The 27,500-nt window shown below is 40.2% G+C and overlaps 2 protein-coding genes across 3 annotated transcripts in view; both read left to right on the forward strand.

Annotated features, from left to right (window-relative positions):
* LOC126858101 (ejaculatory bulb-specific protein 3) overlaps positions 1-5,270 on the forward strand; it is a 6,360-nt gene extending 1,090 nt beyond the window's left edge. Inside the window, exons 2-4 of the mRNA XM_050608154.1 lie at positions 2,221-2,395; positions 4,033-4,127; positions 4,960-5,270. Coding sequence (XP_050464111.1) covers positions 2,221-2,395; positions 4,033-4,127; positions 4,960-5,061 — 372 coding nt within the window. The 3' untranslated portion in view covers positions 5,062-5,270. The remainder of the gene's footprint in view (positions 1-2,220; positions 2,396-4,032; positions 4,128-4,959) is intronic.
* A 2,862-nt stretch (positions 5,271-8,132) lies between these two features.
* LOC126858091 (leucine-rich repeat-containing protein 24-like) overlaps positions 8,133-27,500 on the forward strand; it is a 141,858-nt gene continuing 122,490 nt past the window's right edge. The window contains exon 1 of one of the 2 annotated variants that reach the window (XM_050608130.1): positions 8,133-9,247. The gene's annotated coding sequence lies outside the window, so the exon portion shown is untranslated. Of the gene's footprint in view, positions 9,248-22,259; positions 22,604-27,500 lie in introns of those variants that run through there. The other variant, XM_050608131.1, reaches the window with a different exon arrangement.

The following is a 27,500-nucleotide window of genomic DNA, read 5'->3' on the forward strand; positions in this document are numbered from 1 at the left end:
AAAGGCGTCAGGAAATGTTGTTCATGCGGCGATTGCGTAATAAGACTTACATACGAAAGCGTGCGTAAGCTGTGTGTAAATAATTTTCCTTCTCATCTGGTACGCGTGTCTAGATTCCGTCTTGATCGATAAAAGATTTCGATTTCTATTTGGCGAGATTATTGCTAAGCGATCGATTATCGTTGACATTAGTCGCTCGTAATGCGCTGTGAAATTTATAAGTCAACTGAATTAAATATTATATTTCTCAACTGAATTTTACGATGAAATCTATTGTAGTGTGATTTTTATTTTTTTCTCCATTTATTAAAAAGACTCTTACTGACACGCGATGCAATCACACATCTCATATATAGACGTAGCTTCATATGTTAAATGTCACTATCACTCTGGACGAGCCGAATGTCTCTGGGCGAGTCTACAGGATAACATCATTCCGGTCGCTACCCTTTGTGCGCTTTGCTCTTCACCAAAGTATAGTGGGTATCACGTACTTCTCTACAACAGGTCTATTCTATACTAATTAACGTCCTAACTAACTCTCTGGCATTAACCCGTTATGTACTAGCGTAAGCATCTGCTCGCGGTCTTCGAGGGGGTGAGAAATTCCCTCGCTTCGAGTTTGAACCAACTCGTTGAAGCTGTCATGGTTTACATTTTTATCGAATCGAATGATTGATTTTGAAAAAAAAAAAAATCCAAAATAAAAAAAATTACATTTCTCGAAATATTTATTAAAATTATTCAAGAACCCCATCTCTCTTCCCCTTTCTATCTCTTGTGGAATTAAATATCACACACGAAAGCATAAATCTTTTTTGTATCCATTCTTTTTTCTCCTTTTTTATTTCAAGTATAAATTGGAATAATTTAAATTCTTAATTTAAATCAGCGATTAAAATTAACAAAAAAAAAGAAAAAAAAAAAAAAAACTGGAAGTAGACGTGTATGATGTTTTAATTTTCGAACCGAGAACTTGTTTTTCTCTCCTTCTATTCTTTTTTATCAGACTGGATTGGATAATTAATTCAAGGTCTCTTATCTAATTTCTCAGATTTCTTGTGCAAAACGTAATTGGTGTGAGATATTTTATAACTAGAACAATCAATGCCATTTTATGATGGAGCTAAAAAGAGACGAGTGTCCTATATGCGAGAATATCTTCTTTCTTCTTTCGCACAATATGACATTGATTGTTCCAGTTTCTTCCATGTGTAATATATTTACATTTCTCTCTCTCTCTCTCTCTCTCTCTCTCTCTCTCTCTCTCTCTGAATCGTTCGTCTAAATAATAACAATAATTTTTCAATGTGATAACTGCAACAAATAATATGATAATTTAAATAAGATGCCGATGCGCAAATTAATTATTTCAACGAGCTGTGCCTTAAGCAAAAATTAATTTATTCTGAAAATTTGCATTTTCGAAAAACAGACTATCTCAATGTATTTTATATACATTATATCGCACACAAGAGAAAGAGAGAGAGAGAGAGAGAGAGAGAGAGAGAGAGAGAGAGAGAGAGAGAGAGAGAGAGAGAATATGATGTACGAGAGAAACGTGACTTTGATGTTCCGCACGCATAGAAGTGTCTGCTCTGTGCAGTCGCGCTTGAGAAAGCGTTTGACACACTCTGTGTAATTGAATTGATTTCTAAACGAAGAGCTCTGTACGTCCCACTGGTCCTTCACTCTCGTCTTTACTTACTAATGAGACGTGCGACGCTCGCTTCTATTTTCTACAAGCCTGCAGGGGCCTATATAGCGGAATTTCTATAGCAACACCATCAAGAGAGAGAGAGAGAGAGAGAGAGAGAGAGAGAGAGAGAGAGAGAGAGAGAGAGAGAGAGAGAGAGAGATCACACGAGCGATATAGTATAATATACGTGCGCTCGTTGGTATTCACGTCGTTGCGTTAAATACGTCCGCATACGATTCGTCGCGTTTCAGCCGCAAACATTTGGCCAAGCTCGACATTTAACATGAAAAGCGAAGCCGTATCTGTCCCAACATTTTGCTCATTGTCAACCGACGTCGCGAATCACTCCCGTTTATCCCACTGAAATCCCGCGGGAATTCATGAGCGGAGATTTCGCACCTCGTTCTACCTCCCCCCCTCCCCTTTCATACAGTCGGGAAAATGCTGTAAACAGCATCGAGATTTCGGGATAGTTTCTATCTTATGATATCGCGAGAATATCCTTCTAATATTTGATCCAGGTTTTGGCTCTACTTCTCATCGCGGTAGCTTGCGCTCTAGCGGATGACCAATACACGACGAAATTCGACAATATCGATTTAGACTCGATCCTGAAGAGCGACCGTCTGCTCAAGAACTATGTGAATTGCCTGCTGGAGAAGGGAAGCTGCACGCCCGATGGCAAGGAGCTCAAAGGTGAGATGCTTCATTAATCGTCATCCTCGTTATCGAAACGTTAATCTCAAAATTACATCGTTACCTTTTATGATGCAACAACACGATGCAATTGTTGTAACGCGCGACCTACACAATATGAAAGCATAATAATAACGTAAAGCGAACTCTGGAGGAATAGCAGTTGATGCCTATGCGCATCTCGTTTGTGCGGCGCGATAATACGACACGTACGATGAAATGAAACGGTAATGAGACGATCTCTCACGCTTTCTAACGCGCGCGAGAATCAGCCTTGGCACACTAATGATGTGATATGTATGACGTGTAATGGCCATCCCGTCTCATCCCCCGTCGAAGGATGCGCGATGCAAGGTCGTTCCGTTAACGACAGTACGTATGTAGGAGAGATATCGCGCTCCCTTTAAAGATAGGAATAATGCACCGTAGTGGCCGATTGTCGCTGAGAAGATTTCGACAAAAAAGGACACGTCATCGGGGATACATTTGCGTGTGCAGACATATGTTTGCGGTTAGCGGTGCAAACAACTACTGTCAAAACTTCGCTCCCACAGGCGAGCGTAACGCCTTTTCTATGCGCGAAAGTGTTCTCGACAAAAACTATCGGATGTTCTTTTGATAGCAAATTCCCTGGCGAATTTGGAATTTCCTTAAAATTATCGAGAAAGGAACATTATTGTTTGCAAGTTTTCAGTAATTTTTTCATCGTATATTTTCTTCCAACTAACAATAAGAGTAAAGTTAAAATTCTCTATTAAAGCAAATCTGAAGTTGGCTTGGAATTAATTAAAGAATGTAATTTTATTAACCTTTCAACTTTCTCTACAAAGTTCAGGTTGCCAAAAGCCATTCCTTTTGTAAAATTGAAAAATATTGATACCTTAACATTTTCTTGAATAAAAACTCGTCTCCAAAATGATTACATAAAAATATATTTTGAAACGTTCTGTATATAAAATCCATCTACACAGAATCACGTGCAGATGGGAACTAGGCAATCGATCGATTTTTATTGACGCATTTTTGCAAATATTAATTACTAATAACTTGATTTATCTTCTCGTCGTTTATCAAAAAAAAAGAAAAAAATCACGTTTATCGTCTTCTTCTTCTACTCGAGCTTCTTTTTTCTCTCGCCATGGCTATCCCATAGAGCGAGATAAAACGCGCGATGGACGGTAATACGTTACCGAAGATATATAGTCCTTGTCTCTCACGAAAATTCACGAGCGATATGCGCGGGTGTGCGACCAGCTGACCGTAGCAGCTGGCGCAAATGACGCGGGACGGCAAAAACGTTGGGGCGAATTCTGCACGACATCGAATATTCGAGAAATAACATACATTATTATGAACTCCGCTCGCCGAACTTCTTCTCCCAGCGGAAACGGACTCGCGCGCACAAACGCACACTTCCATTGCAGAGTACGTGTGTCAAAGTATCTAACGAGGAAAGACAAATAAATTGAGAATCGGAGTGAAAAATAAGAAAATTTGGGTTTAGTTATTTTAAAAGAGGAAATATCTAAATTGACGTTTCGTAATGCTAATCGATTCCGTGTTTGCCCTCGAGCGAAGATCGTTATACCTTGTCATATAAACAATACGTCCCTGATCTCCTGTTGCGATTCTTTCAGAGCACCTTCCGGACGCGCTGGAGACCGGGTGCAGCAAGTGCAGCGAGAAACAAAAGAGCGGCTCCGAGAAGGTCATCCGGTTTCTAGTTAACAAGGTACGCGCTCTCGCATTCGTATATATATATATATATATATATATATATATATATATATATATATATATATATACGTTACCCGTCACTTTTCACCGTGCTAATGAAACGCAGGGTCGTGCGTAATGAGTTGACGCCAGAGGGTGGTGGATGAGAGAACGTTCTCTTTGGGAAGGAATACGTCAAGCCGGTTTAAATGTCGCGAAACTAGTTTGACTTTCATGTAGAGACGGGTTAATGCTGTGCGGATTGCCGGGCTGGTGCAACGAGGGGGTGTCCCAGTGATTCGCTGCGCCCGGAAAACTCTCGCATCCAAATAATTTAACGGCGATGCGAATCCGCCTCCGTAAACCTCCTTCGAAAACCGATTTCAGACCCCCGGTCGGCCAGTCGTTCCCCTTGGAGGGGTTTCAATCCGGTTCGTGTTACGTTCATCGTATTTTCCGCGGTTCTTGAAACATTAAATATATTTTTACGATCCGTACGGAGCTTTAAGCGCGCTCAAAGTCTATACGTATACAGATTTTTCTTTCAAGGATATATATATATACAAGATTTTGTTTTTCAAATTAGATGGCTTTATTATATTTTTACAACTTAATGCATTTTAATTTACGAATTATAAAATAATAATCATGTAGCAACGACATAATTTAATGGTCTCTTGATATGAGAAGCGTTTAAAACGAAAAAAAATAAGAGAACTTTAAGGAATAAAAATTTTTAAATGACTTTATACCGATACAATTGTCGACATTTTATCGATGAAGGCAATCTTGTAAATTTTTTATTATGAAAGAACAATTTGCTCATTTGACATTATGTTTTATTTCAGAAACCAGAAACATGGGAACAACTTAAGAAGAAGTACGATCCTACTGGCGAATACTCTCACAAATACGAGGATGAGTTCGAGAAGCACAATATAAAAGCATGAATAATTTAAATTTTTCTTATCTCCCTTCTGTCTTCCCTATTTTTCTAAGCGCGGATTAAATAAATCCATCAGTTTTTCGCAATTGTTTTTGCAACTCTATTTAGTTCTTTCAACGGAACATTGGATGCATAAAGGAACATAAGGAGAGAAATTTTGTTTGTTTCAAAATGTTAAAATAAATATAATAAACGGATCCGTTTAAAAGGGTATTACGATACTTGCGTTATTTAGCCAATTACAACGATAATCCAATCATTGTCATCGATAATTTATAAGTCTAGCCTCACCCTCTCCCCTTCGCTCTTCCCGCTCCTCCTTACCTCCGTCTCATCGTTTGACGGGCAAACAACGTTTTGTATACCAGTCACGGCCGGCAATAATATATTTCTTGGTTTCCGCGCCGGCTCTCCTCCTCCCTCCCCTCCCTCCCCTTCCCTCCCCGAAAGCAGTTCGACACTTCGGGAAGAGATAAATCCAGGCACAATGCCGAGAAAAGTTCCCCGAAGTTTGAGGTCCGAACGTCGCCCTTGAGACCGCCTCGCTTAATTTCCTGACGCTGTCCAATATGAGATATATGTGCACCTATATATGACTCGGCCGGCCCCTTTCGAGAAGAGCTCGCCGGAAACCCGATTTTGTATTTTCCATCGTGCTCTACATCGAGCGAAGCTACATCCCGCGACCCTCCGCGAGAAAGCGACTCTCCCCCTCCCACCCTCCCACCCCTCCCCGCCCCTTCCCGCCTCCTGGCGAAAAATGTATTTCATCGTCGAGGAACAAGAAGGTCGGACGATAATCGATATCGCTTCAGTCAGGTTAACGATCGAGACAACTTCTTGGGGCGAGACTGCGAGTTGTCAAAGTTGCACGCGAGCTAACGAGAGGGACGCCCGATTCCGCGCGTGACTCCGTTCGCGTAGACTGAGTTCCGATCATCTTTCTCGAGGGATTGATTAAACATCCCGTACGTTTTATCGTAGCCCGTGAGTATGTAAAGCGAGACACACACACACACACACACACACATTCTTCGTCTTGCCGTCATGCTTGTTTCTGTTTTCGAACAGCGATATTCGCGATTTTCGCTCCGCGCGCCTTATTAAATTAAAGTAAAAGTTCAGGGTTCACATCTCTCAGATAAGTGACACGTGCATAACTAATTATTCCCTTCGTCGCGCCTTCCTTCGCGTCCTCCCCCCCCTCCTCCTCCTCCTCCTCCTCCTTCCTTCCTTCCTTCCTTCCTTCCTTGCACAGGACGGCGAACTTTGCCGACGCGCGTGTTAAATATGTAAATGAATTACGAGATTAGTGCATAGTTAACTTAAGCAGTCGATTTAAATGCACCGCGACGGACCGAGGGGAGGGGGAGGGGCGGGTCGGGAAAGTGAGAGGGAGGGAGGGGGGGAGGAGGGAGGAAACGAGAGGTCACTCAGACGATCGCGCGAATCGAGGGGGAAAATTCGCGAGGCCTCGTAGGAAATGGAAATGGAAAATTCGCGGGCGGTTTGGGAAAACCGAAAATTCAATCTCTGCGTGCCGCCACTCAGCGGGAAGATTCTCCCTCAGACTCCACCGTCGATCGGATTGAAATCCGAATATCATCGACTCGTCGGCGGCGGCACTCCGTAAGGGAAACGGATATCCAGGACTCCTCAACAGGTTGGGAATTCTACGCATCCTTCGAAGCACAAGTGCCCGATTACTTTCCCCTCCCCTTCCCCTCCCCTCCTCCTCCACTCCTTCCCGCGCCCGCCGCTCCTTGTTAAGTAGGAAATTACAATCGATGAAAATCGCGCGATTCGTGTCCGCGATATACTTGATGAGAGAATTATATCCGCGAATACGCGGATAATAAATTATGAGATATCCCTTCGAAAAAAAAAAAAATCTGTCGAACGATAAAACTGCTCTAAAACGGCGATGAATTTGTTATTATAATGCGTATATATATATATATATATATATATATATATATATATATATATATATATATCCAAAGTTCTTGAAATATCGCGCGCATAGAATTACTGAAACGCAGTGACAAATTTCAATGAACGATGCGGAGCTGTCTTTTTAAATGTCATTGATGGATTCCGAGAATGAAAATACCCGCGCTTGATGAATTTCAAATATCCCCCGCTTTTTATCAAGCATCCTCGAATTGTTGAAATTGCTAACGATACTTCAATCGCAACACATAACTCCGTTTTTTTTTGTTTCCATTATGTGTAACTATTTTATTATTTTGTTTGTTATATTATTTCTCTTTCTTTTTCCTTTATATTTAAAAACATTCATACGGTTATTTAAAATATAACACAGAGTAAATCATAGATTCTCTCTCGCTCTCTTTCTCTCTCTCTCTCTCTCTCTCTCTCTTTCTTTTCTATATATTATATTTTATAATATATGAAAGTATAATATAATATAATATAATATATTATAATATAATAATATAGATATAATATATAGAAGCATGTGGAATAAATAGATGCAGGCAATGCCTTTTTAGGTTACCAATGATTAATCTAATATAACACATACCTGAATATTTTCGCTGCGAAAATGTGGTGACGATAAAAAATGGTAATCAAGTCCTTGTCATCATCGTTGAACACCGGCGATCCTTCGCGACCTTGTTTACATTCCAGGCATTTAATGCGCAACCGACCCTCCGCGACGACAAACATTTCTTTACCCACAATGTCGCGTAAGATCAAATATTAGACGATTATAAATTAAAAAGGTTTCTATGAGTAAAAGTGAGGTGATTTTCGCGACATGTTTCGAATGAACAAACCAAGTGTAATAACCATAAACATATAATAAGTGTAGATCGTGCGCGTGTATCGATCAAGCGTTACGTCAAAATTAGAAAGAGAAAGGAAGCTTTCGAAAGTCTAGCCTTCTCTCTCGAATGTCGGAATATAAGGGATATAAAATGAGGAATGTTATAATCGTAGAGATAGATTTTCATGTTATCTTTCAATTTATTTTTATAAAAAATTATAAAAAAGAAATTTGTAGCTTTATCTAAGTTGAGTTGAAGAAAGATAGAGATAAGTAGATTCTCGAAATATTGTGTACAATTTTAGTAAACAAACCGCGACTAAAAGAATAGGACGCGTAGTGTTATGTTAGTATCTATGGCAGTCTATGGTAATGACCTAGAAGAAACGGAACTAGTCGAAGACTCATTCGGAGTCTGTCGTGTCATATCGGTGGATGTGCCCGTACATAGTGTCTCGTGATTCGCGATTTTCCGCGTGTGCGAAAAAAGGTAATCGTCCAACTGCAACTCGAGACTATAACCGATCCGTTACTTGTCATAGAACCGTATCGGAAAAATATGAGACGTTACGTGATAAATATATCGCGGCATTTTGACATTGACGCAGCGTTGGTGGCGCGAGATCGAAGGAGAGTGAAATTAGTCGAGGAATGCGTTGAACGTGAAGTGTGTCTCGCGTCGGTCGACGCTACAATAACGCCTTACAATTCGCAGTTTTGCGCTTGAATAAAGCAGAAAGGTGACTGATGTTGACGCGAAAATGTTCTCGCATAACCTTTCGGAATTTCGGACGCTATCGGAATAAGATATGTATAAGCGTATCGTGACATCTCGAAGTCTCAGATTAATTCCGCTGATGCGTCGCATCGAAGGAAAGTGAAATTAACCGCGAAGACGTCGCTTACATCAAGTTAACCTAGGCGTACATATTATCTAAATATACATATTATCTAAAGTATCTTTGAAGATAATATGTAGCCAATAAAATGCTGTTGCTGGAAAGCGCCCTTACATTTTATTTTATAATTCGCGCATTTTTGCGATGAAAAGATTCTGACTCAGGACTGTTTCAAAGTTATCTTTTGCTTGCACTATCGGAAAATCGGAATGAAAAACGTACGTGAATATATCGCGACGCGTTTGAAACGTATTATTTCATGCCGCTTGGCGTATATGCTCGAAATGTCGATTCTCGTGAGTGTTCATACGAATGCGACGTCGAAAATCGGGAGTGCAGTGCGACCGAATCTACGGAGACTCTACGTTGCATGGATCGACGTGGATGATGTTTGATGTTGCCCTAGACAGATGGACAAGAGAGGTTAGTCATTCCGTCATTCGATGGCGATCAAACCTGGGTACAGGATCGAAACGTAAACTCGCAGCACAGATCGGGTAAGTAATCTGTAAATATTCTCTTCTGTTTTTCTAAAAATAGTAGCTTTTAATATTATGATATTTTGATATTTACATAAACTATTTAGTGAAATTTTGCATTCGATAAAACCCTTGTGTATAACAATTTCCATAAAGATAAAATGATATTAAAGTGTTGCGAAACAGTTTTGCGCGAGCTTTGATGAGTCCCCTGCGAGTTGCATAAAAAAAAAACTTGTATAAAGTTATAAATAATAGGTGCAAAATTAGATATATATAATTGTATGAGAACAATTCCCAACTCTTGTGGGGGAAATATTTTTTTGACAACTCATCTAAAAAATTCTCATAGATGCAAATTTATAGTGACGCAATTTAATCTATACTCTTTTAATTAATTGGCTTGCATATCAAAAAAGAAAACAGAGTATAAAAGAATAGCAAAAGATGAATTTATTTATAAAGCTTGTAAATTATCTTTTTTTCCAGAGAAAAGCTTTGAAATCTCTCTTGGTTTCCATTTTATTGCATTGTTTTTTTAATTTCATATTAATCAGCGTATTTCAATATTAATTATCATAGAAATTAATTCTATTACAATAATTAATGATAATGTTATAACATGATTATAATTAATTATATATATATAGAGTGTCACGTAATATATGAGATCTATTTCAGCAATGAATTCAGTACTTAAAAACTTTAAAAAAAAGTTAATATACGTAGATATGTATATCTGATTTGATTTTATTTTCGAGATGAATAATTTATATTTATTTATCTTTGCAAAAAGCAACTCCTCAAAATGAGTACTTGGCATTTAAATCTGCGCAAACATTTTAACATTGATTTTTTAATTATTTTGAATCCTTCAAGTATCTTAAGTGACTTCACACATATTAAGGGACATCCTGTATGTATAAAAATTATATATTAAATCAAGATTTTTGGTGATGGGATATGCATATGACTTATCAGGTTTTTTAACGAATCTATCTTACAATTATTAAAAATTGCTTATTTTTCTCTACGTTGTTGCGCAAATTAAGATATACATTTTGCGTCGTAATATAATTAATATAAAAATTAATTGCGGGATTTAGGGGAATATCAGGAGTTCGAAATTGGAATTACGTACTCGGAGTTTTAGTAGTACAAGACATGTCGCATATGCTCCCGGCTTAGTATATGTGCTATTCTGTCATCTGCTTGGTCGCATACTATCGGCTTTATCTATCTGGCGGAGTACCTATTTCTGTAATTAGGTATTTAAGGGCGCACGTTACAACATGATCGATTTCACGTTGAGTATCATTGTGCCATCAACTCTGCAGAATAGTGAGTTGCATAGCGAAATGTCGCAATGTAATGCATCACGTTTTCATTAATTTTGACATTTGACACTAAATGTGATAAAAAGTGACATATATTATTCGCCCGGACATAACGAAAAACGCGAAATGATTTTTTTTTTTTTGCTTTAATTTATTCTATTATGCATTCTTCTAAGTTATTGGAATCACATCGCTTCAGATTCTTAAATTATTGTAGCTTGGAATTCTTAAATTCTCAGATTAGAAAATGTATAGCTATTTCCTGAAATTATTAATTATGAAAATTTAATTCTCTTGAGATGATAAAAAAATGTGATTTACGCTGTCATTATTTCGAAAAGTGATGCGCACAGTACTCATTAATTCCTGGGATTATTACATTTTAAAAGGATACTCTCTCCGCGATTAAAGTTAAGGGTTAAAACGTCCTTCATTTTCTATTATTCGCTTGGACATAACGAAAAACGCAAGATGATTTTTTTTTTTGCTTTAATTTATTTTATTATGCATTCTTCTAAGTTATTGGAATCACATCGCTTCAGATTCTTAAATTATTGTAGCTTGGAATTCTTAAATTCTCAGATTAGAAAATGTATAGCTATTTCCTGAAATTATTAATTATGAAAATTTAATTCTCTTGAGATGATAAAAAAATGTGATTTACGCTGTCATTATTTCGAAAAGTGATGCGCACAGTACTCATTAATTCCTGGGATTATTACATTTTAAAAGGGTACTCTCTTCGCGATTAAAGTTAAGGGTTAAAACGTCCTTCATTTTCTATTATTCGCCCGGACATAACGAAAAACGCAAGATGATTTTTTTTTTTGCTTTAATTTATTTTATTATGCATTCTTCTAAGTTATTGGAATCACATCGCTTCAGATTCTTAAATTATTGTAGCTTGGAATTCTTAAATTCTCAGATTAGAAAATGTATAACTATTTCCTGAAATTATTAATTATGAAAATTTAATTCTCTTGAGATGATAAAAAAATGTGATTTACGCTGTCATTATTTCGAAAAGTGATGCGCACAGTATTCATTAATTCCTGGGATTATTACATTTTAAAAGGGTACTCTCTCCGCGATTAAAGTTAAGGGTTAAAACGTCCTTCATTTTCTGATCCCTGCGTAAGTACCGGGATAAGCCTCGCCACATGTGCTGACCTTTCATTGTGGAGGATGGTCCGAGCTTCGTTACGTTCTCTAGCTGACACGGCCGTTTTCCGTAATTACAATTTCCATTTCCATCCACTCTCCGGTTTCTCTCCGTGTTTTTACTTCTGTTTACACTTTCATGTCCGTAGGAACGTTTACTCCATCGCGCACGCCTTTCCCTGCGTAGGTACTTGTGACGTTAACGCGCTTCCATAAGCTCGCTTTCAGACACCGGTTCTGGTAACGACTCTTAATCCACGAGAACGTTAATCTGTTTCTTATGCGTCCGTGCTCATAAATTCCGTCGCGCTTGTACCGAACCCATATCAGACCGTGCAATTTCCAACTGCGACGCTTGCACATTTGTAAAAAGTTCCTCTTTTTCCCGCAAAGTTTCGACTTTTATGAAATTTAAGATTATTTCAAAATTTTCAATTTTCAATCGTCAATAAACTAGTAAACGAGTGGAAGATTTTGAGGGAAAGTGTACGAGTACGTGATCATTATTTTCTAAAAATTAATTTTCCCACACGATTATTCTCTCCTGCTCTCTTAAGCATTTAATCCATATAATAAATGTAACTTATTAAAATTTTCTTACAATTTATACAAAAAGAGAATTTTTCATCAATGAGCCTATTATAAAATTTTCCACCTTACATGTCGATGTATTATTTTTCCCTCTATTCGCTTAATCCGGCACGATTCATCCTGCATTCACCTACGCTCTTCGTGTCCCAACTGACCGACAACCATCCCGACTGGCTGGGCTGATCTCCAATTTAGATCTCGATTTAGCGTCCTCCCGCGTCATGCTTGGCGCAATGTTCGCAGGCGAGATTAGGTGGTGTTCCGTCTTATGCACTGTATAGCGCCGGGATTATAGGCCCTAAACGGGTAAGGGATATCCACGTTACGAGATGATACGTGTGTACGCGTCGTGGCTTTGTCGTGTCCGCCGGCTGTCACGGCCATTCCCATAATGGAACGTTTGCTCCAGATTGAGTTTGCCCCCCTGGGGGGGTCTGTCGCGCAATGGCAATGTAAAAGAGGGGCGCCATCTCTCCGCTTGGTCCATTTCAGATTCCTTCTTCGCAGACGCAAGCAGGCAATTGAAGTCGTGTATCGATATTATCGTGTCCCATAAATTTGCAACGATTCTGCTTAGAATGATCGTATGACGTATCGTATCACTTGTCTACTGTATTTTTTTTCTAATGTTAATTGCGTGATACATAGATATTTTACATGCAACACAGGGCGTCTATTCCCTGAAAAAAAAAAAAACTTGAAGAACCTGGAATTCTCAGGAAATTTTTTTTTATTTCTGCAAAAATCAGGAAATTTTCATGGAATTTTGTTGGGACTCGGGGAATTTTTTTTCTCTTTCATAATTTTGCTCTTACGTCTACTATAAGCAGCAGACAATCTGCTCATGTTTAAAATAGATTATAAATATCTATTTCTGTTTATATATTCAATGTCTTAACAAAATATTAAATATGCAATACATATTTTTTACTCCAATTTTTAGTGATGAAAAATAAAAATGTTACGCAAGTTAAAAAATTTTATCTTAAAAAAATCTATTTAGTTTTGTTTTCAGTACATTTGGAAAACAAGCACTTGAAACTTAAGTGGCTTCGTGTTTTTTATATGAATGAAAAGCATTAGAAAACGCGTGCAATAAAAAAACCTATTTCAAGAAATTGCAGCAAAAAATATTTAAATTATTCTCTCTACCTGGAATTTTGAACAGAAATACCTGGGAAGATTAGGGAGTTTTTAGGAAAATTTTTCACAGGATTTGAATGGACACCCTGTAACAGCATCGCACTACCGTTTACTACATCTATTACAGGTTTTTCAAAAGCAGTGTTTTTAGTTTCGCTGCAACTTGTACGTCGCAAATCGTGACTCGCCCTCGACGATTATCGTCGATACGAATTGCGGTATCGTTACACGGTCGAAACACACGGCATTCGGTACTTTAAAATGGAAATCCGATAGCGCGCCCAACACTCGTACGGTTACCGAATCGAGTTACAGCGGCATCGCCGCTTGATTCGCACCGAGCAGATATTATATATGCATATTTATGGAGATTTACGAGAGCGTGATTTGCGATCGGGTGGGGGGACGATTGGCGATTTCTTCGAAAGATATATATATATATATATATATATATATATATACATATTCCGAATTATATGAATTGCGTGTAATTAAATAAATTTACAGTCAATTTGCCAGTTTATCCAGTCGCTAAATAGCAATAATTGACGCGGGATTTCTGCATTAAGTTATAATCTAAATAAATATGTGCGCGCACACCAACTTACATGTGCTCGTTTCATTTCATTCAATTGTTTATTTTGAAATCAAATGAATCAAATCAAATACATTTGACGCAGAATGCTTTCATTTTTTGTTTTTTTTTGTCACTTGCCAGATTTTCGAAATATATATAATATTCGCTGTATTTAAATGTCATTTCGCAATGAGATATGTTCTGTGTGATTCCGCTCGGATGAATCGCAGGTGGAATACGTGAATTGCACACGTGCAGATGCAACGCACGTGGGTGCAACCGCAGACGTCTCTCTGACGGCTCTGATCGTTAGTCGTGTCTGGCAATTTGAAATTAGGCGACGCCCGTCCTTCGGATTTCGCCCATTCCGCTTGCTGGCTGAAACGAAGTCTCGAGAACAGCAAGGGGTAAGATAAAAGGGAGGGTGGGAGCCGGGATAATCGCGATGAGGGGCAGCGAAAAAGGAAGAGATAACGCAGAGAAATCGTGCCCCGCCGTCCATCTGGACAAAAAAATTTCGGGTCGATTCCTTTATCTTTTTCATTAGCTCCTCTCTTCCCTCAAGATGTGAAGGAATAAAAATTAAGCATTTTGTTTCTTTTTTCAATGGCTAACGTTTCAATGCCTATAAATTATTTGCCGCCCACGCTATGAATTTATTTATCACAACGGATTTGTTCCATCCCCTTTCGCCTTTCGCATTTTGTCGTAGGATGTGATCCGGATACGAAATACTTCGGGTTTACTTTAGTCACCCTCCAGTCCCTTTCTTCATTCGGGCCGAGCACGATGATCGAGACGACGTTGGCGTCGCCATCGACGACAACGACGACGACAGCGTCGAACAGACTTTTTGTTACGGCGGAAGGGGAGTCCCGGCAAGAGAGAAAGAGAGAGAGAGAGAGAGAGTAGAATCGACCTTCGGGTTATCGGGAATCCCAGTGCAGTGAATCTCAGGAAATTAGTGTCGACGAGTTCCCCGCGCGATTTGTTGCTTTTCCCATTGGGAGAGAAAAAATTTTTGGTGTCGACAATGTTTACTCGCCATTTCGACAAATTTGATTTAACGTTTAAACGATCGTGTGGGATTTCTATTCATATTTATTAAAAGTTTACAAGGCATACATCCTCCTCTCCCTTTTGCAAGAATAAAATATATTTTAAAATTAAGGATAGAAAAATTAGAACTGACATTTGAATGGAAGAGAATTAAAAATTTATATTTATTAAAAGAATTAGAGAATTATAAATAAAATTGATTTGTAATTTAAGATAAAGTTAAATTCATCGGTTCAACAAAAACATGATTTTTTTTTATCACACGTTTTAAAATTTATTCTGCTCAATAATTTGAAAATAATTAAATTTTTAGCTTCAATATGTACGTATATGCATATTGACTGCTAAGGTAACATAATTAAATTTCTTAAATGGGCTGGAATAAAAATATTGACGAAATTTAAACTGTTCACAATAAAAAGTTTAAAATTTTAAATAAATTTTAAAATTAACAAATTTAATTAAGAAACATTTCTTAAATTATATTTAATTGAAGGGATAATTAAATCGAGGGGTAACTTTAAAAAAATGTAGTGAATAAATCAATTATACCAGAAAGATTGTGACGTAATATTTTTTTGAAAGAAGAGTTTCGCTCGCGATATCTTTCCTCTATATTATTTAAGGACCTAATTTGAAACACATTTTCAGTAGAGCGATTAATCGAAACAGTTTTACTCGAAGCGTGATGATAATAATAATTATACCAATGGCCCTCTCTTGAACAACTTCGTTACAATTGATGTTGGCACGAGTACGCGCTCGGAAAATTATGCTATGTATAGTGTGTCCGCATGCATAGTACAGTTAAATAAACTTTGGCAATGTGGCAGGTAATCGAGAAACGTCGGCTCAAGAAGGATCTCGTTGTTGAATGAACGTTGTTGCTCGCGAAATGAATATTGTCGGTTATTAGGCAGTATAACCGATTAGCTAATTGTGCTTGGCCACTCTTTGTCGGAGGATTCACATCCCGATAACTCTTGGTTAGAGAGTGCTCTCTGTAATTATTGACAATATTTAGCGCAGTTAATATCCGGCTTTGTACGATTTGATCCTGAAAATGGATTATTTTCACGAATGACTGAATATGTTTTTACGTTATATAAAGCATTTCTATATAAAATGCATGGCTGAAATAAAAAATTTTATGGAAGTGTCATTTTTATTTTTAAACAACGTTTTTTAACGTTTCGCTTAAAAATAAAAGCTTCAGCTTTACGGTATCGAAAAAAAATTGTCACGTTTAATTAAAAATATCTTTGTAACGACAATATCCCGAAATAGAAAATATTACAAAGGCAATCGCATCTTGTCAAAACTGCGCGAATTCAATGAAACATGGGATGTCTAATTCTCCGCCGTGTGTATGTACCAACAACGGATTCCCCGTTCACACATCCAGTGCATGCAATTTGAACGCCGTTTTTGCCGGATGATGAGCAGCGAATCCGGTCGTCGAAATTCGTCATAAGCGATACCGAGCTGAGCGTGAATTCGCGCGCAAATTCGCTTAACAAACTTTGTAAAACAAGCGTCGCCTAATTGCTACTTTATTCTATCGTAGTTGAACGGAACTTAAGGCCACCAGAAGTTCCGTCCCCCTGTGTCACGCCGTTCTTACGTTCGCCAACTTGCGCGAGACACTAATAGTTTTGGTCGACGAGTTACCAGCCAGCCTCCAAGTGTGATTTCCCCCATCATATCGCGCGTAATTCTACATCAATTATCTATTACATAATACTATTCTTCTTGAGGCGCTTCTTGCATTCTACGCTAGATTCGCCGATTGAAATAAACGCATTGAATAAACGAGGCGTATCCTCTCCAGGTCTGTTTAAAATTTCAATTGAAACTCGTCTGGGCCATTTAGCAGGAAAGCCGGCAGGTGTATAAATAAAAATGAAAGAGGCGCGTCCCTCCCTCGCTCCTCCCCGAGAAGTCTCTTCGCTCGAGAGAGAGAGAGAGATCTCGGCGATGTCGCTTAATTTAACGACGATGAATCCGTTGTCCCGCAGCGGCCGTTTTATACGAGGTAGCTAGTTTATATTGTAGAGACCGGGAATAACTCCCTCGTAAGCGATACGATTCTACTGAGTTCGCTCTCTAGGAAAAATCAGAGAATAACGCGATAGAAAATATCTTGTTTTTCTTTTTTTTTTTTTTTCTTTCAAGTCGGATAATTTATATATATACGAGAGTACTGGAAACTTTACAATAGTTTAGAAAAATATTCGAGTTTATTATTCGGATTTCTATTGCGATCGAAAGTATCTTACAGATAAAAAGAGATCGGTTTAGGAGAGTGTTTTCGTGTATCGTGTAATTTGTTGAAATCTCGGTGTTTTTTTTTCTTGAAACGAGCGCGTCTACGCGACGCGCATTTTATAAAAGCGTGCGACGCGTGAACGCGCCTTTGTTCGCGAAATCCATCGGATTTACAATAATCTTCGACATCGTTTTCATACATTACGTGAGTCATGCATTTATTCGCCAGCGCCGCATAAACAGACAGACTGTGTCTTTGCTGAGGGCGAAGGAATCTCTCGAGCCGAGATCAAGGTACTCGACTCTTCTCGCCGCGAATAAAGGATTCTCCGGTTTCTGCCACGGTGTTTTGCATTTACGCCTTAACAGGCGACCGTTTCTCACTTGTTCACGTTAGAACAGATTATTCATATATATTTTTAAAAGCGTCCTTAAAAATTATATTTTATGCATTGGAAAGAATATGTATACTTTTTTTTTTCAACAACACTTCGCCGATTATTTTATACATTACTTCATATTCGTGTAGAATTTCCAAACTACGTGACAAACAGGGAGCAAATTCGCGTAAAACAAATGGGTGGATTTTTTTTTTTGTTAATGAAAATTGTCCTCCGTGTTTCCGTGTAAATCGGAAAATAGCTTGTGGACTTTTTCGTGGCGCGCGGAGGTCCTCGGCGAATAAAGTCAACGCGATTATAAAGGAAAAGTCCCGAGAATATACTCGCGGTTTACGAAGCCGGAATGAAAGCCGACTTTATACACTGCTTCTGCCACCATCCTCCGCGCATACACAATCCAGTTTGAGAAGTTGCATCAACTCATTCGTTGTTTACATTTTTAATTCAATATTCCTCGCGCGCTTCGCCGTCAAAGGGACGCGGATATTAATCCAATCGTCTATTTTTGAATAAGAAGATTTCAGAGGCGCAGTCTCTCTCATTATAATGAATGAGTTCTTAAAAATATAATTTTTCTTCACAAAGCTCCTTATTAATTCCTCGATCCTTGCAAACCGTTACTTACACACGTTGCTCATTTCTTTGATCCCATTATTTTCTCGGCTTCTCTTCATTTCACGTTTCGCAGATTCTTCGATTTGCACATTGTCCGCAGAACTTGTCAAAAGAGAAGGTGGGGGGGGGGGGAGAGGCGGAAAGTAGGAAAAAAAGCACAAATTCCTCATCGCTACTTTTCTCTATCCCTTCGCCTCGACGATATTCGTCCGTTCTACAAAGGAGTGAGCTCTTTTGCCTCCGGGAAGTCAAGTCGATTCGCGAAAAAAGAAAAGAAAAATACCGGAATGCGTGTCGTGCACATTCCGCAAATATATATATTTTTCAGTTTGCGACAACGAACTTCCGTGTATTTCCGAGCGAGAGGAACTCTCTCCGTTAGGAAAATTCTCCCCCAGTGGTTCAAAAGGACACGCGGAGCTCGTAGCTCCTGCTAGTTCGAAGGGGTTAATATTAAGGGCGCATTTGTACGTGTCGCCTCCTCCTCCCTCCCCTCCCCTCCTCCTTCCCCATCTTCTCGTGGTATCCTCCCGGATGGCTGGTGACCCGATTTTCGCCGATAACGACGCCGTGTAGAAGGCGTCTGCATAATTCAGCATCGCATGAAGCATCGTCCTTCACGGTTGATACAAACCGCCATCACGTTTCAGCCTTCCAATATATTTCAGGGTTCAAAATGAATTTCCACTTTCGCATAATGTCTTTGTCACACATACATATGACGCGTTTAGATACGTTGCGTTTTCATAGATAAATAAAGAATACTCGTTTTATTAATTTTATCTGGATATATATATATATATATATATATATATATATATATATATATATATATATATTGATGGACTTATATAATTTTTTATTTGGATTTTGAAGGAGCAAAATAATTTCCTACAATGATAAAGTAACGCAAACTAACTTTTAATTTGTGGAACAATAATCACCGGTTGGGAAATTGCTTAAAAATAAATTGGATACATGCGCTTAATAGTCTTTCTGTTGGTGGACCGGGGGAAAAAAAGCGAGAAAACAATTGTCCAATCTGCGGTCTGGTTAACTCAAAATACAGAGACCGCGCGTTTTATTAAACTGCCTTGTATACTGTAATTTATAAATCGAGCGTGTTTTTCGCGCCGGCTTTAAATCGCGTAACTGTTTTTAATTTCCATTTGAATTCGGATTTTATGCGCGCTGTGTAAATTCGCGATCTCTACGCGTCCGATGTTGCTTCGATCGGAAAAAACAAACAAGCAAAAACAAAAAAATCGCAGGATAATCTGAGATTTCTTTCTTTTGCGTTTGTCTAAATAAAGTATGTTTTACATCGGAAATACGTTCTCTCTTGGCACTATTTGGTATAAGCTTATCATTAGTTTCTCTTTTGCCTTTGGCGAAAAGCGAAAACCTCTCTAAGGAGGAGAGAGAGAGAGAGAGAGAGAGAGAGAGAGAGAGAGAGAGAGAGAGAGAGAGAGAGAGATAGAGAGAGGGAACCCGTTGTCTCTCGGAAAAATATTTTAATCTGTTAATTGTTGTCGAGGCTTCGGACAGTTCTTATTAAAGCCGCCTTCCGCAAGTCGCCAACGGTCCTTAAAGGACAATTCTCATCAATATGCCATTATGCACGACAGTGCTACGTAATGACTCCTCTCGTCTTCTTTCGGTATCGTTAAGAAACTGTGCAATTCATCTCTTTTTGCGTTTCGAGCCCTACTAATTGACGACAAAGACGAGCTCCCTTGGCTTCGGCGTATCGTTACGACGGAAGAGATAAATATGAAAATAGTCCGCTTGCAATTGAAGCACGTCTTGGCTTCGTTATTACGGGCTTCTATTTAACTTTCCAGTTGCCTGCTTCGTCCTTCGGGAGCAGATCCTTTCCGCTAAGAACGATCAGAATATTTTCGCAACATATATATATATATATATATATATATATATACATATATATATATATATATATATATATATATATATATATATACAATATATATAATATACACAATATACATAATATATTATATATATAATATATACAATATATACAATATAAATATCTACGTATGTATATAAGACAGAAATGTATTTGTCTTTATTCTGCAATCAGCTTGAGAAAAACAGTTTCATGGAAGACTGAAGAAGATTTGTACATTTTTTATTCAATGTTAAAAATAAATTTCTATACACACAATATACAATATATACATATATATGTATATATATATATATATATATATATATATATATATATATATATATATATTAGACACAGTTTTGTCTGCTAGTAGTTTGTTTGGGTTTTATATAAATTAATTGTTATCTCCGAGTCTATTAAAAAATGTGTTATTGTTGCGTAACTATATAATTGGCGAAACGCAACTTGTATTTCAATAACGAGCCAATTACTCTCTACTCTAGGCTATATACGAATTACCCCCAACTATTTCTTATGCGGTCGACGTTGCGGCTGCTGTGGTAATTTTGACGCTTAACATTATATGCGGAACGTTGCATCGCGAGTGCAGCGTGTTAAAGTGGGTTTCGCGAAGTAGTTTGGACCACAAACTCTAGAGGTTCCGCTGGATATTCACACGGATATATATAAATTACAGGTTAAATTACATAATTGAGTCGGAGCCTCGATAGAGAGAGAGAGAGAGAGAGAGAGAGAGAGAGAGAGAGAGAGAGAGAGAGAGAGAGAGAGAGAGAGAGAGAGAAGCTAGAAGTCCGATAGCATTGAGACGACAATCTATTTTTTCCAGCTTTTCCCGTAATATATTTTAGCGTCGAGTAAACACTGACGAAATTATTTTCACTTTCTAATCCAGCCCGTCGCGCACAGCTTAAGGCATCGAATTGAGCTTAGCCTTTCTCCGGGAGTTTCCCCCTCCCCTCCCTTTATACGTCTTCCTCGTTTTCGCCTCCGTAGCCTCTCATCGGTAAAAACTTCGAAATCGCAAAGCGCTATTAGCGAGCTCAGCAGGGGATCTTCGGCACCCCTAAATCAACCCCGATCCCCTTTGTCACGTGGCGCAAGACAAATGTCGGGACATCCTTCACGCATGAGCGGGCGGAAATTCCACTCCCTGGCGCGCGTACTTAAGAATTAGCCACAGCTCCCTCCCCTCCCCTCTCCCCCCACTAACACTCGACCAACTTTCCCTGCTTGTCGTCGTACTCGGTGCGCGGGAGATCCGTCACCCCATCATCGATTCTCGTTCCCTCTCGATTTTCGTCTCGCGCGCGCGAGCGAACGCGTCCCGATTCCCCCGTTTTGTTGCACGCCCGGCGGAGGGGGCGGATGAATAGGAGGGGCGGGGAGAGGAGAGGGGAGGGAAGGGATGGCAGGGGTGCACGAGAGACACGCGCCGCGCGTGTAGCGCGCGCGCTGCACGCCACGTCGCGGAGATATGCGAGCCGCGCTACTCGGCAAGACAAACGTTTTTATTACGAAAAATCAGGAGGCGAGACGAAATCTAGGGCGCCGCGCGCGTGCGCCCCGCATCCCCGGTCCCCCGTCGCGGGGAAATCCCCTCGTTGCATAGAGGAGAGGAGGGATCGCCCCCGCGTCGTTCGCCAAACCGTACGGACTCACCATACGATCCACTAAGCTAACCAATCCCTACTCCCTCTCACTCACACTCCCCTTCTCTGTCTCTCGACCCTATACATACATCCCACTGCCAGCGCCGTTCGTGGCGAGAATCGTCTCGCTCGGTCTTCTCCGCCGTTCCTCGTGTCTCCCTCCCGTACCCCCTCCTCCCCCTCCCCCGCCCCTCTGCTCCCTGACCCCCTTCCCATCTAGCCCGCGTGAGGGGGTGGTTGGGGTGTTGTCGGAAGGGTGGAGGTGTCGGGCGCCAGTCGCTGCGCGAACGCTGAACTCGGGTTTTCTGTCGTCCTCGCGAGCCTTTTTTTTCGGTCCCTCCTTCTCTCTGTCTCTTTCTTTCTCACCGTCGATCGTAATCGAGGGATACTCTCGATACGCACGTGATTCCATTTTTTTTTTCCGCGATCTTTGAAGAGAGGGTCCGAATTAAGGGGAGAGGGTGATTGTTTTCGCGTGTGCTCTCCAAGGAAACTTGCGTGATCGGAAGCCAGCAGTGCTTTTTGGAAGAATGTAGATCTTGTGTCCTGTCTCGTGCGATCTCGAGGGATACTGGAAGACGCTTTCCTTTGAGGATATCGGCGGTCATGGCGAACGGTGTCTCGTGACGATTCGCGAGAGGTAAGTGGTCCGAATTTCGATTCGTCACTCACTATCGAGAAAAGAAAGAAAAAGAAAAAAAATCCGCGACAATCGCTTTACGCCTGCGATAAATCGCTTCACCTCTTCCTTTACGTGAGGGACGCCGTCGAGTATCATGCCTCGCATGATCCAAGTCCTCAAGTATTTTCGTCCACTGCTACGTGCATACATAAATTTGAGAGTTACGCGTGGAAAATGAAAAGGCAACATAAACTTATTTAATGACTCGCTTGGGAATCTGAGACGTGTAAACTTAATTGCGCCGGGGAGCTTGGCCGGAAAAGTTGGAGAGTACCGTGAACTCGGTCAAGAAATTTAAAGATCACTGTGTGGATTTTATTTTTAGTAACGAGTTGGAGTAGAAATTATAAAGACGAGATCCTTTGTTTTTTTCTTCTTTTTTTATCAAATTTAATTAAAAGTTTGAGTAGGGAAATTGTGTCGCGAGGAGAATCGCGTTAGATTCAATTGTACAGTTTGGGAAAATAAGGGAAGGGGCGTAAATTAAAATGCCGTTTTCACCAACGTATCCGTAAAGAGCGCCGTAAATTCAATCACAATAGGCTGGTCAGCCAACAGAGGGTGACACGCAGGCCGAATCGCGACGGCGCAATAATTCAGCCCAGAATTTGCTGTATCCACTTAGACACACGCTCGACTTCATCTCCCTCGTGTAAAGTGGCGCGAGTACCATTATGCGGCGACCTCGTGTGGTCTCTCCGCTGTTACATCTGTAATGAATCGAGCAGGCCGAATTTCTAGTCCGTCGTTTCGTCGAAACTAATGACGATGCTACAAGGGCGATAAGATAGAGCAGGTCGGAGAGGGATTGCCGCCTCCCTCCCTCCCTCCCTCCCCTCCTTCGTATAATCGTCCATTCGAAATCCTTTGTCCCATTAGTCGACGAGATCGTAATAGCATTAACGACCTATGTAATCCGTCTTGCGGTTAAAATCACCGGAGAAATTTATTTTCCACTCGTGATGCGAGTGATACGCTAGTATCATTCCCGCTTCATTTTAATCGATAGCGATATATACACTCGGCGACGCACTCTCTCTCTCTCTCTCTCTCTCTCTCTGTCTCTTTCTCACTGTCATAATTCGCTCCTCATAATCATTAGGCAGTTCGTCGCTTCTTGCTTGCGACATAATTGCACCGCCGACGTTGTGTATTACGACGCCGTAAATTTCTGTTGCCATCACGCTTATTAATTGATATAAGCGCGCGCAAGCTTTTTCATCCTGCCTTTGATTATTTACGATTTCGGTGCACCGCGTCACCTACATTTACTTTCACCTGCCGTTCTCGCCGAATTCATTTGGCGCGGAAATCACGCAACACCATCATTGCTGCTCGTCTCCTCCTCCCTCCCCCCCCCGCTCCCCTGTCTCGTCCGCGGAGTTTTCCTCCCTTCGGAAATCGCTCGCCGGGAGATCGACCGACGGGAGTTCTCTCTATCTTTCTCGTTGGCAACGAGAATAAGAGCAGTCGATTAAACGAAATTAATGACTCCGCCACGGTGGCGGTCGGAGGCAATTAGAGGAGAAGAGTGAAGGCGAGGAATGGAGAAAGGGGGGGAGGAGATGCGCTCTCTCGTGCCCACTTTTTTTTTTTTTCATTCCTTGTGGCCGAGCGTCTTTCTCTCTCCCTCCCATTTCTCTTTAGTAGAATGTTCCCTGTCGCAACCGACATCTTCGTGAAGGGGCTTCGTGAATTTTCGCAAACTGGGTTACCCAGGGATTCGAAATGAAATTTAAGAGCGCAAACGTTAAAGCCATAGAGAAGATGGAGAGAAGGCCGAGAGAGAGAGAGAGAGAGAGAGAGAGAGAGAGAGAGAGAGAGAGAGAGAGTGAGAGAGAGAGAGAGAGAGAGAGAGAGAGAGAGAGAGAGAGAGAGAGAGAGAGAGAGAGAGAGAGAGAGGGAAATAGGGGAGTTATGGATAGGTTTGATCAGGAAAGCTCGGATTCGCGAAAGTTGCGATTTGTAAAAAAGTGCGGATGTGGGAGTAGCTGCGGACGTTAGATTGTTTGCGCGAGCTATGGAATTAAGGTGTCGATATTGCGGACTTTAAGGAGAGGTGTTATTCGAATGAAGTCTGTATTGATTTTCAATATTTAAGAAATATTAATTTAAAGATCAGCCAAAGTCGTGGCGCAGATGCCTCCACTGTCATTGATACTCGGTCGCGGCGAAGCAATGGGAGGAGCAGTTTGCGAGCATGCTTCGCTATGGCAACTGAAAAAAATACACACATAATGAAAAGATCACATACATAAAACGGAGCGCGCATTATGTGTGTATTTCTTTTGGCTGCCATAGCGAAGCATGCTCGCAAACTGTTCCTCCCATTGCTTCGCCGCGGACCGAGTATCAATTGACAGTGGGAGGCATTTTCGCGCCACGAGCTTTTCGCGGCACTTCGTTGGCTGATCTTTTAAAATTAATATTTTCTTAAATATTGAGAAAATCACAAAATGGTACAGGACTTTTCTATTCAGAATAACACCCTCTACCTTCCCTTAAAAGGAAGTCCGCGAATTATCGGACACCCTGTATATATGAAAGGCAGGATCGCAGCGCGAGAGACGAGGAAAGTTTGTGGAAGGTTTCCGCGGGAGGAAGGAATCTGCGGAAGCTGTGCTAGGATTCGCGATGCTCGCATTTGTTGTTTGCGCGCCGATGATGGTTTGGCAAGCTCGCGTGGAAGCTGAGGGCACCTCCGAGGGAAAGCTCGCGATTTTCGCGAAAGCCCAGGCTGCCCGATAGAATTTTGGACGAAAGCTCCGCGAGGGATCTCTACGTAGGAGCATATTACTTGGGAATTTAAGATCCGCGATGCGGACTGAAGCGTGAAACGCGCGCGATATATAATGGAACTTAAATCCGCCATTTGTTATTCATATGCAGATGACACTATCGGCGAGTAATCCATCGCGGGGAAACTTCCGCGATTCGCAGCCACGTGGAAAACTTTCCACTTTCGCGTGAGACGTGACGCGTGTCGAGAAATCTTGCGGCGGCCTCTGAGAAGAGCATCCAGCCAACTTTTTTTCGCAGCCGCGGAGGTTTTTTTCTTTTTTTCTTTTTTTCTCTTTCGATATAATTTTACATAAATCATATCTCGAGACTCGCCGACGCGACGGTTGTTGAGCATTAATGCCGCCGAAATAAAAGCACGTTTATTTTCAATCATTATATATTCAAGCAACGATCGAGCTTTTAATGAATAACAAAATGTAATATTGAAATTTAATAACGGGCATGTATAAAATATTGATATGCAATTCGATAAATTATTGTTCAAAAGTGAACACGCAAAAAATAAAGAATAAATATTTATTTCATTATTTATTATGGCATAATATAAATAATATAAATATAAATATAAATATGAAACTGGCGAGAGCGATAAAAAAATATTCCCGTGTTTCTCAATTTTCCTTTACTTATAGGAAAATGGAATTCATCGTGTCGAGCGACTTTTTTAATATTAGCGTATTCGATCCGTCGCGTCACTTATGTAATTGTTTTGGCGCGACGGGTGAGAGTATTTTTTTTTTCGTAACCCTTAGTAACCCCCGACGCGAAGCAGTCCTAGACTGCGAGCGGGGGTTATCGACCAAGTGGCGGTCTGGTTTTTCGGGCCGGCGACTCGGCTGCGCGGTGTCGACTTTTTCCACTTGAATTTCCGACGGATTTTGACACGCGCAGCTGACTAAGTAAACAGGATTTATCGACATCTTCAATACATTTTGAATCCCCAGGCAAAATGCCGTCGAATATAATCGTTTCATTTTGTGTCTGTTAAGCACCAAGTGCTTGAAAAAAGTGATTGAATAGTGGAAAAAAGAACATTTAAAAAAAAAAAAAAGATTTTAGAAATAATTATAGCGCAAACAATTTTACATGGGACGAGGAATATGATAACGGGAAACCATTGAAATCCTCTCCGACTCGGCCGAGATTGAATTGCATCGAGGAAAAGTGCATTAGTAATGGTATCCGCATGGCAATAATTAATATTGGTGCGATATTAATTAGTATAAACATACCTATGGTAATTGCAAAGCGATGACCGATCAACTTGTTCATGGGTGATGGTGCATTTAGATTAGTATTAAATTTCGCTGCTTGTTTTCAAGAAGATATACGGCATCAATACAAGCGTGTTACATAAGACTCAGAGCGCCATTACAGGGGTAGGATTAACATATTTCCGGCGTGTTTGTCTTTTAACTCGCTTGAAACTTTCCTGCTTTCGAAATGCCAAACAAAGATAACGAGAGTTGCGCGGATTCTTTCGCGGCAGCCATCCTCTTTTTAAGGTCGGATCTCCGAGTTTGCCGAAAGATATCCAGATCGAGAGAATGGGTTCTATTTGTCGACTGGCACAACGTCGTCGTCGCGAGATATATTCCGGGACACCTCGTAGAAACCGCGAAAAATACGGCGCGACGTAAATATCCGTTGTTACGCCGCGCCTTCTTTCACATGTAAATTCAGCAGGACGCATATAAATTGCGTTGTTACACGCATTTGCCAAGATTTCCCTTCATATGAGCGGAATCTCGTCGATGATACGGCAACCCTCAAAGTCTCGCGACCATATCCCATTTTCACGCAAATTTTACGCCATATAAAACCCTCTCGTATTCTATGATAACCATAATCGTCGCTGACTCTTCGTCGTTACGCGTAAACGCAATTTCCTCCACGGTTAACGAAGAGAAAAATTTCAAATTAACATTAGGGCATTGCAATTATTAGATTGCAATTATCAGACCTAGCACAACCTGTAAATAATGTATTGAATTTTGGTGCAATAATACGAAAGTTTATATTGTATTTTCTGGAGATACTGTATATCTATATT

The sequence above is a fragment of the Cataglyphis hispanica genome, chromosome 24 (assembly GCF_021464435.1).
Source record: "Cataglyphis hispanica isolate Lineage 1 chromosome 24, ULB_Chis1_1.0, whole genome shotgun sequence".
In the NCBI taxonomy this organism is placed as follows: domain Eukaryota; kingdom Metazoa; phylum Arthropoda; class Insecta; order Hymenoptera; family Formicidae; genus Cataglyphis; species Cataglyphis hispanica.